General features: G+C 45.4%; 1 protein-coding gene across 1 annotated transcript in view; it reads right to left on the bottom strand.

Moving 5' to 3' along the window:
- The window catches only part of CPAMD8 (C3 and PZP like alpha-2-macroglobulin domain containing 8), a 48439-nt gene that overhangs the window by 4153 nt on the left and 28812 nt on the right, over positions 1 to 15474 (bottom strand). The window contains exons 28-41 of the mRNA XM_057385135.1: positions 13808 to 13964; positions 13326 to 13400; positions 11151 to 11316; positions 10084 to 10170; positions 8582 to 8718; positions 7697 to 7852; positions 7266 to 7328; positions 6241 to 6476; positions 5609 to 5696; positions 3877 to 3951; positions 3175 to 3280; positions 2985 to 3095; positions 2111 to 2323; positions 1444 to 1518 (exon numbers count right to left, since the gene is read on the bottom strand). Coding sequence (XP_057241118.1) covers positions 1444 to 1518; positions 2111 to 2323; positions 2985 to 3095; positions 3175 to 3280; positions 3877 to 3951; positions 5609 to 5696; positions 6241 to 6476; positions 7266 to 7328; positions 7697 to 7852; positions 8582 to 8718; positions 10084 to 10170; positions 11151 to 11316; positions 13326 to 13400; positions 13808 to 13964 — 1745 coding nt within the window. The remainder of the gene's footprint in view (positions 1 to 1443; positions 1519 to 2110; positions 2324 to 2984; positions 3096 to 3174; positions 3281 to 3876; positions 3952 to 5608; positions 5697 to 6240; positions 6477 to 7265; positions 7329 to 7696; positions 7853 to 8581; positions 8719 to 10083; positions 10171 to 11150; positions 11317 to 13325; positions 13401 to 13807; positions 13965 to 15474) is intronic.

The raw sequence follows: 15474 nt of genomic DNA, 5'->3' as shown, positions 1-15474 counted from the left end.
TTTGAAAAGAATGTGATGGCAGCCCTGTTTTGCAGAGTTCAGTAGGGCCTTGCATTCCAGCAGTGTCCAGAATGGAATAGTTTGGGAATGAAGCTTGAAAAGGTTCAGATTGCAGGGTTTCCATGCTGAGGGCATGGAATACACTAATATATATATATATATATATATATATATATACACACACATATACATATATACATACATTTTCTATATACATTTTTTTCTAATTATATCTATAATATATATATAATATAGTGTATCTATTATATATAATAGATATAATATTATATATCTATTATATATATTCTATATATAATAGATATATATTTAAATATAGATTTTAATTCTTTTCCCCCCACTATAAATCCAGGAAAAAAAGGAGTGGAAAGTAGTACAGACATTAAACCCTAAAACTGAATGACCTATAAAAACTGCCGTAATGGAATATTCACCAGGTTTTCACACCTTCATAAGAATTCTGTCCATCAGCTGCTGTCCAGAAGGGAAAGAACAGGCTGGAGCCTCATGCTGGACATGTGTTAGTCTGGCTCTGGTGGACAATGGGCACAGGAGGAGGCACAGAGGCTTCTCCTGAAGAATTAACCTGATTTTACCATTTTTTTGGCAGAGTTGGAGGCCAGGGGGAAATTAAWAAAGCAGCCAGGAAAAAYCCAGCCCARTTTATTGACTAGAAACAGYGTGAAAWGAGCTGTTCTGCTRCCCCTCTTCTGCTGCTGGGTGAGATTTATTGTGAGCCACGAGCAGCTCCGACGCGAGGCTCGGAAAAAAGCGCACGAGCGTTAAGCACCAAATAAAACGAGCAGCCAAATCCCYGGCTGCTCCATCCCCTGACCTTAACAATTTTGTTCACTAAGGCCCTTTATTCCAAACAGCAGCTTGGAGAGAATCAAGGCTGCCAGCTCTGTTTTTTGCCCAGAACTGTGGGGACAAAGTTAATCCACCTGGATTGGAGTTCTTGTGGTGGTTTGGGGCTGGTGTCACGTCCTGCTCAGCTGTTGGTTGGAACACATTGCGTCAGTCTGGCCTTAAATGGGATCTTTCCAGCTCAACAGTGGGAGAAAAGATCACAGAGATTGTGTTGTTCAAACACAGCAAGGCTGGGGAAACAGGAGGGACAGTTGCCCACTGCTATAAACAATTACCTAAATCCTGCAGGTGCTGGACTGAGCAGGATTCCTGCAAGATTTCCTGAAAGGAAAAGGGCCAGGAGAGCTGTCTGCTACTAAACAGTTCTCGTCCTCATTTTCTTTGACCTCTTCATTTTTTTTCCTGATTTCTGAGTATTCTGTCTTTGGCATAAGATGAAGAAATTCAGCATCTTTGCTTAAAACGTTCCTGAGAGCCACCTCTACTTTATACAGGGGTAGGATAAGCTTAAACCTCACTAAAAAAAGGTGGATAAATGTAAAGGTATTGCATTACCTGCTGGAGTCTGGGGAATGCTGGGCTGCTCAGCTGTGTGGGAGTGTGTCTCTCTTTCTTCTGGCAAGTTCTTGGCTGCAAATAAAAAGAAAAATAAACTCATTGGTCATGTAATTATTTCATGCACCTCTAGGAAACATTTGCATTTCCAGAGGTGGCACAATCAGCTCCCTGAGGTACAATGCCACAGGCCTTGAAAGCCCATGCAGAACCTCCAAAGGATGTTACATTCCATGGATTTAATTTTTATCCAGGAGTATTCACTTCAGATCTAACAGTACCACTCATTTTCTCTCCAGTTCATTATGGTTGGTAAAACTTGTATCCATGAGAACAGAAAATTGGTTATTTTAAACTGAAAAGATTTCCTTAGAGGAAAAGGATGTGGAGAGCTGTCTGACATCGAATGGTTTCTCATCCTCAGCTTCCTTGACCTCTTAATTTTCTTTCTGATTTCTGGGTATTCTGTSTTTTCCATAAGATGAAGAAATTCAGCACAAACAGCAAAATAACACATGGGGAGTTTGGAATTCTCCTTTCCCTATCATACATATGGAATATGAATTCCATACCCAATAACACCCAAATGGTCCTCGCTTAGACGAGGATTTGCAACTTTCTGCGGTGGAATAATTAAAAAAAAAAAGGAGAAACCACCAAAACCTACAGGCAGAACACTGAGCCATGGGCATCTGCTCTATCCTGGTGTTGTTCCTGCAGGATGCCACCTCCATCTGGCACTGGTTGGGGTAGATRTTTCCATCTGAGCCGCACACGGGCTCCCCGTCGTAGCCGCAGTCCCGCGAGCACAGGCACTGCTCAAAGTACTCGTCCTCCAGGCAGCCCAGGACACTGTTGCAAGGGCCAGAGTGGACAAAGCCTGGGAATTGAACAAAACCAGTAAAGACCATGATTTCAGGGAAAGTGGAATGGAAATGTGTCACTGATGTTGGTTTTCATGTTGAATTTCCCGAGGTTTCTGACAGTAATTCACAAACGCGGCAGAATTGAAAGCTCTGGGAACAAAGTTGCCTTTCTGAAAGAACCACACTACAACGGCTTCCAGACTTGGGAGAAAGGGACTGGTTTTGTGCCACAGAGCACAGAAAGGAGCACACAATTTCTGGGGGAAGTTATTCACTTGAAATTGTTCCGTTTTCCCCTGGTTAATCTCAGAACTCTACCTCAAAATATTGGAGAGAAAGAAAACCGAACTGCACAGGGAAGAGTTTTTACCTCTTTGCTTACTGACACATCTCCCCCTGTGCAGGTTACTCCAGAATCAGACATTTGCCTTGCCCCTGAAGCAAACCAGAGCCACTTTGGTGCCTGAAAAGCACCACTGCTCTCTTTGGCCACCATCACTTCAACATCACCATCCCACAAATTTTTGTAAAATTCCCGGTAACACAGGTAGGAAAAGCCAAAATTTTTCTAAATATAATTTCTAAAAAAAAAATTCTAAATATAAATCTGAGTTCAGAACATCTGTGGGTCCCATTTTCCCAAAAGATCTGTGGGTTTTTGTGGGGACAACTTACCAACCCACTGGCTGGCTGAGCTCTCCACCTCATTGCAGGTGGGGCCATCGCAGAGCTCCCGGGCCAAGGGGCTGTTCTCACTCACRTTGTAGAAACGAGTGGCTTCAAAAGCTGCAACCAAGGAGGAGAAATCACAGCTGAGCCTCCTGTCTGGAGCTCTGAAGGCAGCAGGGACCCAAGTGGCACAAACCTGGCTCGTAGTAATCGTACACTTTGATGGGAACGGGAGCAGTTTTGCCGACGATGTGCTCCCTGAAAGCTTGGAACTTCACACAGGTCATGCACTGGCTGGGAATCTGTGGGGAGAGGTGGAAAAGATTCAAAAAGATTCAAAAATCACACCTGAAGTGAAGAGAGAGACAAAGGAACACTTGGCCCGGTATGACACACCAACCCACCTCCAATAATCCAATTATCGGGACAGAGATAATGAATCAAAGCCAAACAGGGTGAATTAAACCAGGAGGTTTTGCCGACCCTAAAAACTCATTTTTGCCACAGAGAAATGGCAGATTTGACACTCCACCTGCATTCCCTGGCTTGCCCACCAGCACCAGAGCATTTCCTGCTGCTGGCCAAGCCAAGAGCGATCTCACCTTCCACCCTCAGGCTGCGAGATTTAAATGACCCTTCATTCAGCACTGCCAGCTGTGCCTGAAARTGAGATTATTTCCAGGCACAAAACTCAGTGATATCAACCCAAAATGCTCTGTGGGCTCAAGTGAATCCCCTGCCTCTATTATATTTTGTTTACCAATCAAAATCACAGCACCCACCTGCAGCAAAAGAGGCTCAAGCAAGGGAAAGGTGCAGTGACCCAGCACCAAAACTCATCCTCCATCATTTGCCTTCCACTGAAACCCAACATAATTCCAAGAAATAAAGCTGTTACCTCATCAAAATAAAACAGGACTTTCCTTCCGTCCACTTCATATCTTTTCAGCCCAATTTGCTTGTTCATCAATAACTGGGGGTGAAAAGAAAAGTTAAATGAGTCAACGTGTTTGGTTTGGTCTCATTTTATGGAAAAACAGGTAGGAATGGGAGAATAAGATTTCAGACTGCTTARAAAACTGATCAGGCACTGAACTCCAGGAATGGAGAAAAGGATGGAAAAGAATGATTTCATGACAGAGGGAAAATGCAAAGCGATTGAAGTTGCTGTTACATGAATTATGAGGGGGGAAAGCCACCTGTGTCCTTCCCTGGGTAGAATCCTTGCAAAGTGCAGGAGATAAGGGGCATTGATCCCCCTGGGCTCTGCTGACACATCAGCCAAAATCTCATCGAGTGTCTCCCAGGCTGTTTCCAGCACCAAGGAAAGACCTCAGAGACCCCAAAACACCCCATAAAGTCTCTCATTTACCTCCCCTCAGGCCCCCAGAGAATCATGAAAACCAGGGAATCAGCASCACCATTAAACTGGCTTTACTTTAAAATTCTTTCCCCAGATCTTCCCAGTATAAGATGATAATATTTTATATATACTAATGAAGTTATTAACTGAAGAGATCTTTTAAAGCAAAATATTTTTCAGCTCTCAAGGATGCAAAGATTTGACACCTCTTTAGTTAAGCAGTCCTTTAAAAAAACCAAGTTTGCAGCATAAAACCACCACTCGTGAATGCAAAATTCCACAAAAAGTAATGAGTTGTAATGAATGTAAGGATTCCACAAATATAAAGCAAAGCTTATGATTGTAGAAGCTCATCTGCCCTAAAGGGCTGCAGAGCACAAGGCATAATCTGTCCACCTCAGCCTGACTGCAGTAAACACAATGTTCTCCCAGGGAAAAAAAATAAAATAAAAAAAATTGGGCAAAAAATTCCAAGACACAGAGCCTCCAAAGCAATGGGATCCAGATGTTGGAGATAACACAGCCCTCGGAGCRGCCATAAACAGCTCCTGTTGGAGCACATTCACACTTTGGCTTTTCCAGAGGGGCTCTGGTCCTTACTGAGCTCTTGGCTGGGCTGGGGGCGTTGGCTCAGCCTGCCCTGAGYGCCTGCTCCTCCTTCCAGGGAGGTTTTCTGACCCGGGAAATCTCATCCCACCCCGCTGGTTTTAATCCCACCTTTGCAGCAGCACTCAGTGGTGTTTGCCTCCTCCCACCCCTCTCCCGGTCACAGATCCACATCCTGGTGTTGCCAGGGAGATTTTTGCCTTTTTCCTTTTATTTTTGGTAATCTTTCCAATAGTTTTCCCTGAACATTTCCCCAGCAAGAAGATCAAACACATTCCAGAGCTCCAAGCCCTGGGTTGGCACAAGGTCCCCATCCTATCCTGGTTCTTCCTGGGATTCAAGAGGTCTTCAAGACACATTTCCATAAAAAAAAGTCCAGCTGGGACTGAGGGTGGGGAGCTCCAGAGAAGAGGCTTGACCTGGGGGGAATTGAATCACCCCTTGTCCTCCTAATTGGTGCTTTAATCAATTTTTCTAATTTCCTTAAACCTGTCAAACTGTGCTTACCCCCGTGGGGGTAGGATTTTGTGGAAATTCTTCCAGGAGTGCCCCTAGAACTCCAATAAAAATCCACTTTTATACTACCTGAAATCATCTCCAGTTCCATTTCTAGGYTGAAAAAGGCACCACMAGCCCTGCCACTCCCATTCCCACTCCTCACCTGCTCCAGGCTCTCGATGTCTGCCCGAAATCCTGAGAACAAAGGCACTTCCAGCACTGCCATGTTTGAGGAGCCAGAGTGCAGCCACCTTCCCATGGGAACAAAAAGAGAAAATTGAAACAAACTCAACACCCGAGACAGCGAATGGACAACTGGGAATGGAGAAAGTGACTGCAGAAGGAAAAAAACCACTTCTCTCTGGAACATATTGTGTAAACTGGGCTCCGGCCTCATCCAGGGGGGGATTCTTTAGAATATGGGGACTATTMATCATCTTCATTAGAAAATCTTCATGAAATCACTTCATTTGTTAAKTTTCTAATTGGGGAATTTTAGATAGATCTGATTTGTGAGGTCTATAAAATTGTGTGTKTGTAATACACAGGGGGTGCATCTTTGGTGTGTTCCACCCTGGTGAGCTGTGCACCCAAGATCCTATAAAATATCGAGGGAAGACCCTTTTATCCCCTTAAATGTGTGCACCTCAGAGTTCAAAACTGGATGTTGAAGGGTTTTTCCTGGCACAGAGSGGCCGATCAGCACCAAATGCTCCGTGAGGAGCAGGACTGGCCTTTCCTTTGATCATAATTGAGAAAAAGCCCCAATTTACAAGAAGCAGGTGATGCCCCTACCTGGTGCAGGTCTCCAGGATGACTTTGTACTCGCGGTGGTCCTGGTCYGAGGCGGGGTCCTCATCATCCCCCAGAGCCCGGTCCCTGTGCGGGGCCCCGGGGCGGCTCCCGGTGGAACCCGAGCGTGGTGGGGCTGGGGCTTGGAGCTGCTGCTCTGCCTTGGGYTCCTTCAGGGTCACCAGGAGCTGGAAAGCTGGTTTGGCAATAGGATCGGGGACATTGTAAGTGACATCGATCTGCAGCGGGGAGAGGGGAAAGCAGAACGGATCAGGGTGGATGGTGAGATAACACACAGTAAAACACACAATCCCCGTGTTTCAGTGCACCSAAAAACATCCCAAAAAGACCCCAAAGAGGGGCTGGCAGGCACAGAGGCTTTGCCATGCAGTTATTTATCAATATCAGCTGTGCCAGGGCTGGTACAACCACATTCACCTCCAGGAATTAAAGCAACACCACCTTCTTCCTAAAAAGAATTATTTTGGGAGAAATCCCAAGTGCGAGTCTGTAATGATGAGAAATGACATGGACCCCACCCAGGCAGGTGGAGAGAGGAATCAGTTTATTGCAAAAATCCAGGGTTTTTAACCCATTGGTTTGTTATGGGTTTATATTTTTGTGAAGCACAATGAAGTGTTTTAACCAAGCACCATAAATCACACCAGGAACTCGCCATGGTCAGAACTGACCACCATAAATCACACCAGGACCACGCCATGGTCAGAACCAACCACCACACATCACAGTGTGAGCTCTCACAGATTCTATCCCTCGTTTTCCAAGGTTTTTTAACTTGTTTTTCACCTCCAGTTTAKCTGAGCCATTCCCAGAATCCTTCTCTGGTTGGCCAAAGTGACAGGAGAGAGCAGGAGTTTTACAGGGGTGCCAAAACCCTCGTTTTGTAGGGTTTTACTGATACCCAGATCATTCCTCGCAGCACAGTGGGGTTAAAAAAGCAGCAAATCAGACTGGGAGTTCAGAGATCACCTGGCCCTGTGCTTTGTGTAGCCCCAGGGCAGCCTTACCTGCATCAGACAGCATCCTTCCCCCTTGGCACTGACAAACAGCCCCGTTGGAATGCTGGGGATCTGGGGAGAGTYCACAGTGAGACAGACAACAAATGGCACTCAGGATGGAAATCAATATGAAATTGAGCTCTTTTCTGTACAAATTTATTTTAAAAGGGCACTGCAGAGGTGAAGTGAGCACGGTTTGATCTCTCCCCTATCTGCTCTGATGGCAGAGACAAACAGMAGCACAAAATCAGCATCAGGCACTGGTTATGGTGAAAAATCCCTTTAATTTTGAGCACCTTTCCTTCACACCACAGCCCAGTCACAAAACCACAGAAATTCCCACAGATCTCAGTGCTTAACTTGAGCTTTTACCCTCCCTGATGCAATCCCTCACTCAGAGCTCAGCTCATGTGGATGTTTTCAAAACACAAACCACCTACCACTGCTGTCTGGAGGACCTTTTTATTCATCTTGTTGAGCTCAAAAGTCTCCTGGTAATCCAGGTTGGTGGAGGCCAAGGAAATGGTCAGGTTGACCCCTCCAACATAAGAAAGGATGGCATATTCAGCCAGAGCCTGCAGGGCCACACAGGTGTCCTGGGGGAGGAGAGGGAGAAATCAGAATAGTGATGAATACAGGAGAAAACTWCCAAATTATTCAGCTTGCTCAGGTYCAAGCAGCAGAATCTTCCTTTTWAATTCATATGGCAAAAGAAAAGTCAGGATTTGCTCCCTTCATGCCAAAGGAGGACAAAATCTGGGTTGCTTTTAAATTATCTGCCTGAGAAGGAAGTGGTAACGAGTGCCAGATTTTTTTTTCTTTTTACCAGAACACAATTCCTGTCAGGATAATGATGAYTTAGGATTCTTAGCTTCTATATTTGCAATTTTCGGTATTTTTGTACTTCTCCAGTGCACAGCACTAAACGTCACATCTTTAGACAAAGTAATTCCTCTCTGACCCTGAATCCAAGGACACTTTTCTGCCTCAGAGCCCCAAAATATGGAAACATCAGAGAATTGGGGGAGCAGTTTGGGGTGGGTGACATCATCACCTGAAGGTGTCATTGTGGAATTGGGGCCCGATGTGTTCATGAGACAGAACTGATAAAAGGGGAAGATCTCGTGACTCGGGGTCCATTTTGGGTGCAGCCCCAGAAGGAGGCTTTGTCTGCCCTCAATGCACCAGCAGGCCTGGATTAAATTTATCTGCTTTTATTCCCTTCTCTTGGCCTGGCCTCTGCTCCAGGTGAGCCTTGTTTTAGGCATCAATAATGGAAACTTTGCGTTCCTGAATCGATTGCCATCTCCAGAGGCAACCCCCACCTGGGTAGATGAGAATCCTCCCAGAGCATTCCTCTGCTGGGAGAGCCATTTGACCACRGGGAGCGCAGAGGCCACGTCCCCCAGGAGTGTGTAGGTCAGCAGGGCGTAAGATGTCATTTCCACTTCTGCAGAAACAACTGGAAAGGGGGAGGAATTAAAAAAATATAAATTAAAATTCTTCACCTAGAAGTGAGGATTTAGGCTGGTCTAGAGATAGCTCTATGAGTGTTTATTAACTGAAAAATAATTTGAAAAAGTTAAGAGTCTGTAGAAGTAAACAGGAAAAGTTGAAATACCTGCATTCACCTCCCTAAGATAGCTCTGCTTTCAATACAAGCTTTCCTTSACACAATAGATAATGAATAATAGAGATATTCACACAATCAATAACCAATAAAGGAGATATTCAGACAATAAATAACCGGTAATAGAGATATTCACACTGTAGATAATCAATAATGTAGATATTTATACTATAGATAACCAATAATGGAAAAATTCACAAATCAATAACTAATAATAGAGATATTCACACAATCAATAACCAACAATGGAGATATTCACACAATAAATAACCAATAATAGAGATATTCACACAATCAATAACCAATAGGAGAGATATTCACACAATCAATAACCAATAGTAGAGATATTCACACTACAGATAACCAATAATAAATATATTCACACTATAGATAAGGAACAATATTCACACAACAGATAACCAATTATGGAGGTATTCACACTACAGATAACCAAAAATAAAGATTTTCACGCAATAAATAACCTCCTTTCTGCCTGACTGTATCCCACAGGTCATTTCTCTCCCACTCCAGTTCTACCCTGCTGCTGCCCATGCTGTTGTCCTGTCCCAGAAGATTTTTGTGCAAAATCCAGTCAGATCCCTCTTGGACATTGCTGCACCTACATCATGTCCAAAGAGTCATTGCTTTTAAGTGCCTTGAAAATTACAAAATCATTCACTGACAACCAAACCCCCCAAAAAATCAGCTGAAGAGTCAGTGACCAGTGATAGAAGCCTTAGGGCTGTTTGAAAACACAAAGATAAATAGCTCTAAAATTAAATATATTTGATTCCCTCAGATTTCCATTTGYAATTACTACTCCCTGACAGAATCCCATATGGCTCTGACTCTTCTGTCTTTGTAAAAGTGGAGTGAAAGCTGATGGGACAGCTGGGGCTGAAGAACCCATCTTCTCTGGACCTGCTCTGCCTCTCCTTTCATTCTTCCAGCAGAACTTCACCTGCCTTTTCTGAGTTCCCTTTCCTGTGCACCCTGCCCTGACAGCTCCAGAACACCTTTTATTTTCTAAACAATTCACTGCAACACATACAGGGCTGATGTGACAGCCCCTTCCCTCATCTCTGCCTTGTCACTGCCAATTCCTGATTACTGATTGAGAATCCCCAATTACCTGATTGAGAATTCTGAATTACCTGATGGAGAATTCCTGATTACTGATTGAGAATTCACAATTACCTGATTGAGAGAGGCCATCATTGAAGCCCATGAAGGTGTCTTCATCAGTGACCAGGGTTCCTGTGAGGCTCCAGTGGGTAAAGCCATCTAGGAGAAGGGGAGATGGGGGTTATTAGGGTGGGAGTGCAGCTCTGATGCACGGAAGGGTCAAATCTTATTTTTGCACTGGCTCAGAACAGCCCCGTGCCCTCATCTGCTCTGTCTCTCCCTTTGGGCAGCCAGTCCCTGGGCAAGAGGACTGTGGAATGGAAAAGGTGGGGCAAATTCTAGGATTTTGGGTTCAAATGCACCATCAGGGCACATGAGGTGTTGCAGAGCAAATACTGTCCCTTCAAGGAAAGCACTGCAGAGCCTCTGAATGGTGCTGAGCACCAAGGAGTGGGTGTGACCTCTGGGTGGGCCATTCCCTGAAGAGCCTGATGCCTAAATCAAGTCCCTAAACCAGAGACTGGGCAAAATTCAGAGAATCCAAAGCAGTTCTGTTATTGCAGGGCCTTCAGGGCCATCCAGGGCAGTCCCAGCCCAGCCAGGGGCTGCACCCACAATGGACAATGGCTCACGGCTTTTTCACCCTTTCTCACTTTTGTCCATTTGCACAAAATCGGGGCTGAATCCTCCAATTGCAGCTGCAGCCAATGCAGTCAAAAACTCCAACTTGGCTCTCCCCAGTTCTCTCTTGTTTCCATCTCTTGGGGCCTGGCCCAGGGAGGTGTCCTTGAGTTTGGGGCTGCAGAGGAATTGTTTTGTGTAAAAATGGGAGAGCAGGAGCTCAGCACTGTCTGTGGAGTCTGGAGTTAAACACTGAAGAATCCCAGGGTTACAGAGACATGGAAATAGAGAAGCTGAAATCCTAAGGCATCAAGCTGGTCCCTTCCAGGTCAGGATATTCTGGGATTTTCTTCCTCCCTGCAAACACAGCCAGGCGCGCTCTTGCCTTAGAAACCCAAACCGTGCCATGAGAAACCCCCATCCCACAGGCTCCATCCCCTCCAGCAGCTCTAGCACAGCTCTCAGGCTGTGTTTCCCTGCTCCTGCAGGGGGCTGGAGCTCAGGCTGGAGCTCGGTACCTTGGGTGATGGCCATGCTGTTGATCCTACGCAGCGCCACGGCCGCAGAGGGGCTGTGCAGCAGGGTCAGCGCGTAGGCGGTCAGKGCTGTGGTGTACGGGTCCTCAGCTGAGTACAGGTGAGACTCCAGGAAGTGTTTGGCTTTGTCAACAGCTGTTCTTTCCTCCTACAGCCAGGGGAGAGAACCCAGACACGTTTGTAAACATCAGATGTTCGAATGGTTTCATTACTCGGTACATCGTGGCCGTTAGAAACAAAACAACAGAAAAATCAAACCAAAACACAACAAKAGAAAATCTKAACAAAAACAGCATCAACAAACCCAAAACAACAAAACAGCAAACCCRAACCAACAAAAACAACAACAAACCCAAACAAAAACAACAACAAAACCAACAGAATAAACTGGGGAAGACACATTTTGCTCTCTGCAGGATGGCACTGACACTTTCTTTTCCCCAAGTGAAGCCACGCATCAAAAATACAAAAAACAGCAGAGCAAGAATGATCAAGGCTAACACTAAAACACATTTTTTCCCCTCCTAAAGCTGAAGAAATTCCATGCCCCTGCRARGCAGCAGAAGAACAGGGCAGGGGCRAGCTCTGGGCTCTAGGTTTGATTGTGTTGCTGACACTCCGGAGCGTCTGGCAGACGCCAGAGGATAATAAAGGCCAAGGTTCCCAGGGGTCCCTGCAGCCAACAAACATGTTTTATTAACTCCCCCCAATGACCTCACCAGGCAGGAACGTGGCTCTGATAATTTATAGAAACAATTTAATTGGACTTGATGTAATTTGGTTTGCTTTGATTCCCCCGTGGCGCGAACCTTCCCCTTTCCCTGTTTCCTAGAGGAGGGCGTTAGCAACGCCCCCAAATCTCCTCGAGGAAAACCAGCAGGAACTGCACTCCCAGCAAGGAAAAATGCTGGGGCTGCTGCCTGGACACCCAGCAGCCCGGGGAGAGCATCACAGCTCTGCTCAGTGGGGGACACTGCTGACAGGGAGGCAGGAATTTCCTCTSCGGGCACTGCGGGGTTTTTGGAATTTTTAATGTGAATTTTTAATAGGGGTGAAAGGCTCCTGTTCCCACAGAACAGGGGTTAGGGGCAATCTGCCTGAAGAGCAGCCTCATCTCACTCCTGAGGGTCCACAGGGGTGGGTGAGGAGTACTGAGGCGTTCAGCAGGATGGATTCTGCTGGTGGAACTGGCTGTTCTGACATCCTCATAAAATCCCAGGGTTGTGYCTCAAAAAGACCCTGATCAGYAAGAGATGCTGSAGCATCCCCCACASCTCCCCTTCTCCYCTCCAGATACCTCTACCCTCTCCTMAGGCTGCTGGAGAAGCAGGGAGGAGCTGCATCCATGGCTTTTCTGGACACTGGGAACATCTCCCTGCTCCTGGTTAGTGGGGTGTGTAACCATAACCTGACTGAACATCTCCATCCCAGTGAAACTCCATGCTGGCAGAAACACATCAGAGGGCAGGAGCACTGTTTTCCTACGAGTTTTAAGGAGGAATCCCTAAACCACCAGTTTCATTGGAAATTTGGAGGGTTTTCCCAGCAGAATTGCCCATTCCTACAGAGCTGTTTCTCTTTTTTTCAGTGTTCCTGCTCTGTCTCACCACAAAGAGGAGAAACATTTTTCCTCCAGAGCCCTGAACCCAGCATTTTGCAGGAGCTCAGCTCTCTAAAGGCACTGAATCTGACAGCAGTAGCATTTTGGCCAGTGCAGCCAAGCCAGACCACAAGAGCTCTCTGCATCCCCAGGTCCAGCTGCTTTGAGCACCGAGCCAGGATTTGTGAGCTCTGCAGGCAGGAGAGCAGGATTTGCACAGGCTGCAGCCACAGCYCGAAGCTGCAAGGCAGAAAATCACTTTTTGCAGTAATTTCTGGGAGAGGCTGAGGGATGGGGCTGCAGGGAAGGGTTTTGCACTGGTGGGATAATCATGATGGTGGAAGGGTGAGAGAGCACCTTGAACAATTGCAGAATAAATTCCTTAACTTTAAAACAACCCCAAGGCTTTCCAGAAACCTCTCTTCCCTGGATGGTCTCAATCATTCCAGAGAGCACACAATCTCTATGCAGCAAAATCTCAAACAGCAGCAAAATGAAGTTTAAAAAAAAGAGGATAAAGAGAATTTTTGGAGCTGTTTTGACAGAGTTTGTGTTACCTCAGAAGTGACCCCTGTTTCCAGAAGAGATGCAACCACATAAGCTGTCAGGGAGATCTTCCCGTGGATCCCACCCTGGAAAAACAACACAAAGCAGGGGATGAAAATGAGAGAAAAAGATAYTGGARGAAAAAAMCCCAAAAAACTCTAGAAGCAAGAYAAGGGATRGGTTAGAACTGCAGGAGGAGCTGAAGTATCACCAAATTTCTTTTGCTTTGCACATAAAGAGTGGGAAATTCAGGAATATTGGTTGGACCCAGGACGCAGCTGTCCTGAGGACACATTTAATGCAATATTTTGTAAGAATTCACATCTTGCTTTTCCTCATTTGGGGACACCCAGGCACGTTCTGAAATGACATTCCCCTGGCTCTCTCTGCACTCTCCTTGCCTTCCAAGTGCAAAATTCCTGCTCAAACTGCATCACTTCATGCTTTATTCACAACTTTTAAATGTTCCTYGTTGATCCTGTAGGGTTTTTACCTGGATGTCCTTATTGAGGATCCTGCCCATTGCAGGGAAAGACCCATCCTCTTTCTGGTGCTGGATGATCCAATCCTTGGCAGCCGTGAGTTCTTTGGGGTCAATGAAAATAAACCCACGGGACTGAGCAAAGGACTTGAGGACAAAAGCTGTCAACCTGCAAATGTGAATGAATCATCTTTACAGAGAAAACAAATTCAGAACGAGCTATCAGTGAGAGGAAAACAACGTTCCTAGAAAGCACAAATTGAAAAAATCTTAAATATTGTTGTTAAAAAGTTTGTGGGACATAAAAGCACCTGAACAATGTCCAAGCTTTGGATAAGAAAGGATGAAAGGTCAACAAATGGAATTGAGAAGCAGAACTCAAGGATCTGTTTGTTGTAATTATGTCAGTCTCTAAAAAGTACAGGGGTGTTTTTAAAGGTGTTCATCTGCTGCTCAAATTTTGAAAGTTCCTAAGCTAAGAATTGATACTTTTAAATCAAGAATCAATATATTTCTCATAAGAAATCCAACTTTTTTCCTCAAGCTGTGTTACACTTTATACAGAATTAAGACTTAAGAAAGCACCAGAAGTGTTTTTGGAATGCTAAACCTCTGACAACAAGTGTGAGCCCTGGCCAGCTTTGGGGGATGGAGTCATCCCATTTACAGGCCCCTGAGGAATGGGAGGGTAGCAGCCCCGCTGCCTGGCAGGGGATTTTTGGAACGTTGAGTAATTCTGTGTCACCACATTTCCCATCCAGGGGCTGGGAGATGCCAGAGCCCCGAGAAAAGCTCTCTGTCTCAGGAAAGAGCAGCGTCAGCGGTGGGACTGGGGGTAAATGGGTGAAAAACAACCCCAGAGCAGGGGAGGAGGCAGGGGAGGGGGATGAGGAGCAGGGGCTGCTCCAGCTGAGCCCTGGGGGTGGTGACACGCTGGGCTGGGGTCACTCCAACCCCCCCAAGCTGGAGTTCCTGGGGGGGAATAGCTCTAACCCTGCGCTTCCATCACTGCTGGCTTGGCTGGTGTCTGATCCTGAAAGGCCCTGCACTCACTCCCAGAGCAGAAATCCATAATTTCTCCATAAATCCAACATTTCACCATAAATCTATCATACCTGTAAAATCACAATTTATCCATAAATCCATCATTTATCCATAAATTCATAATTTATCCATAAAGCAATAATAACCCATAAATTAATAATTTATCAACAAACCAATAATTTATCCATAAATCCATCATCATGTATAAATTAATAATTTATCCATAAATCAATCATTTATCCATAAATCCACCATTTATCCATAAATCCATATCATTCCATGCAGGAGGGAGTAGGAGGCACAGTGCAAAAGGGCTCCTTTTGTGGGGTTTGAGTTGGTTTTTGATGGGTTTTGTACCTCCCCTGGGAGAAGCCTCTGCCTTTTCTAGAGACAGCATTTCCCTGTGCATGCTCTGGATAAAATTCCATTCCCTGATGGAATTAGGTGCTCAAACACCTGTAATTTTGCAGATATGATCCTTAACTGCAGCTTTTGTGCCTGGAGCTCAGATTTGTTTGCAGATTTGACTCTTTCAACTGCTCCTGAATCAGCTACGAGCGCTCAGCGGCACCGAAGCAGCGATTCTCTGATCACTGAATTTTCCTGTTTTATTTCTATTCTCCACTCTGTGTGAT

Source organism: Malurus melanocephalus, unplaced genomic scaffold (genome assembly GCF_030028575.1).
Source record: "Malurus melanocephalus ecotype Western Australia unplaced genomic scaffold, MMel_1.1 scaffold_793, whole genome shotgun sequence".
Classification (NCBI taxonomy): Eukaryota; Metazoa; Chordata; class Aves; order Passeriformes; family Maluridae; genus Malurus; species Malurus melanocephalus.
This window is presented reverse-complemented; position numbering and strand designations above follow the sequence as displayed.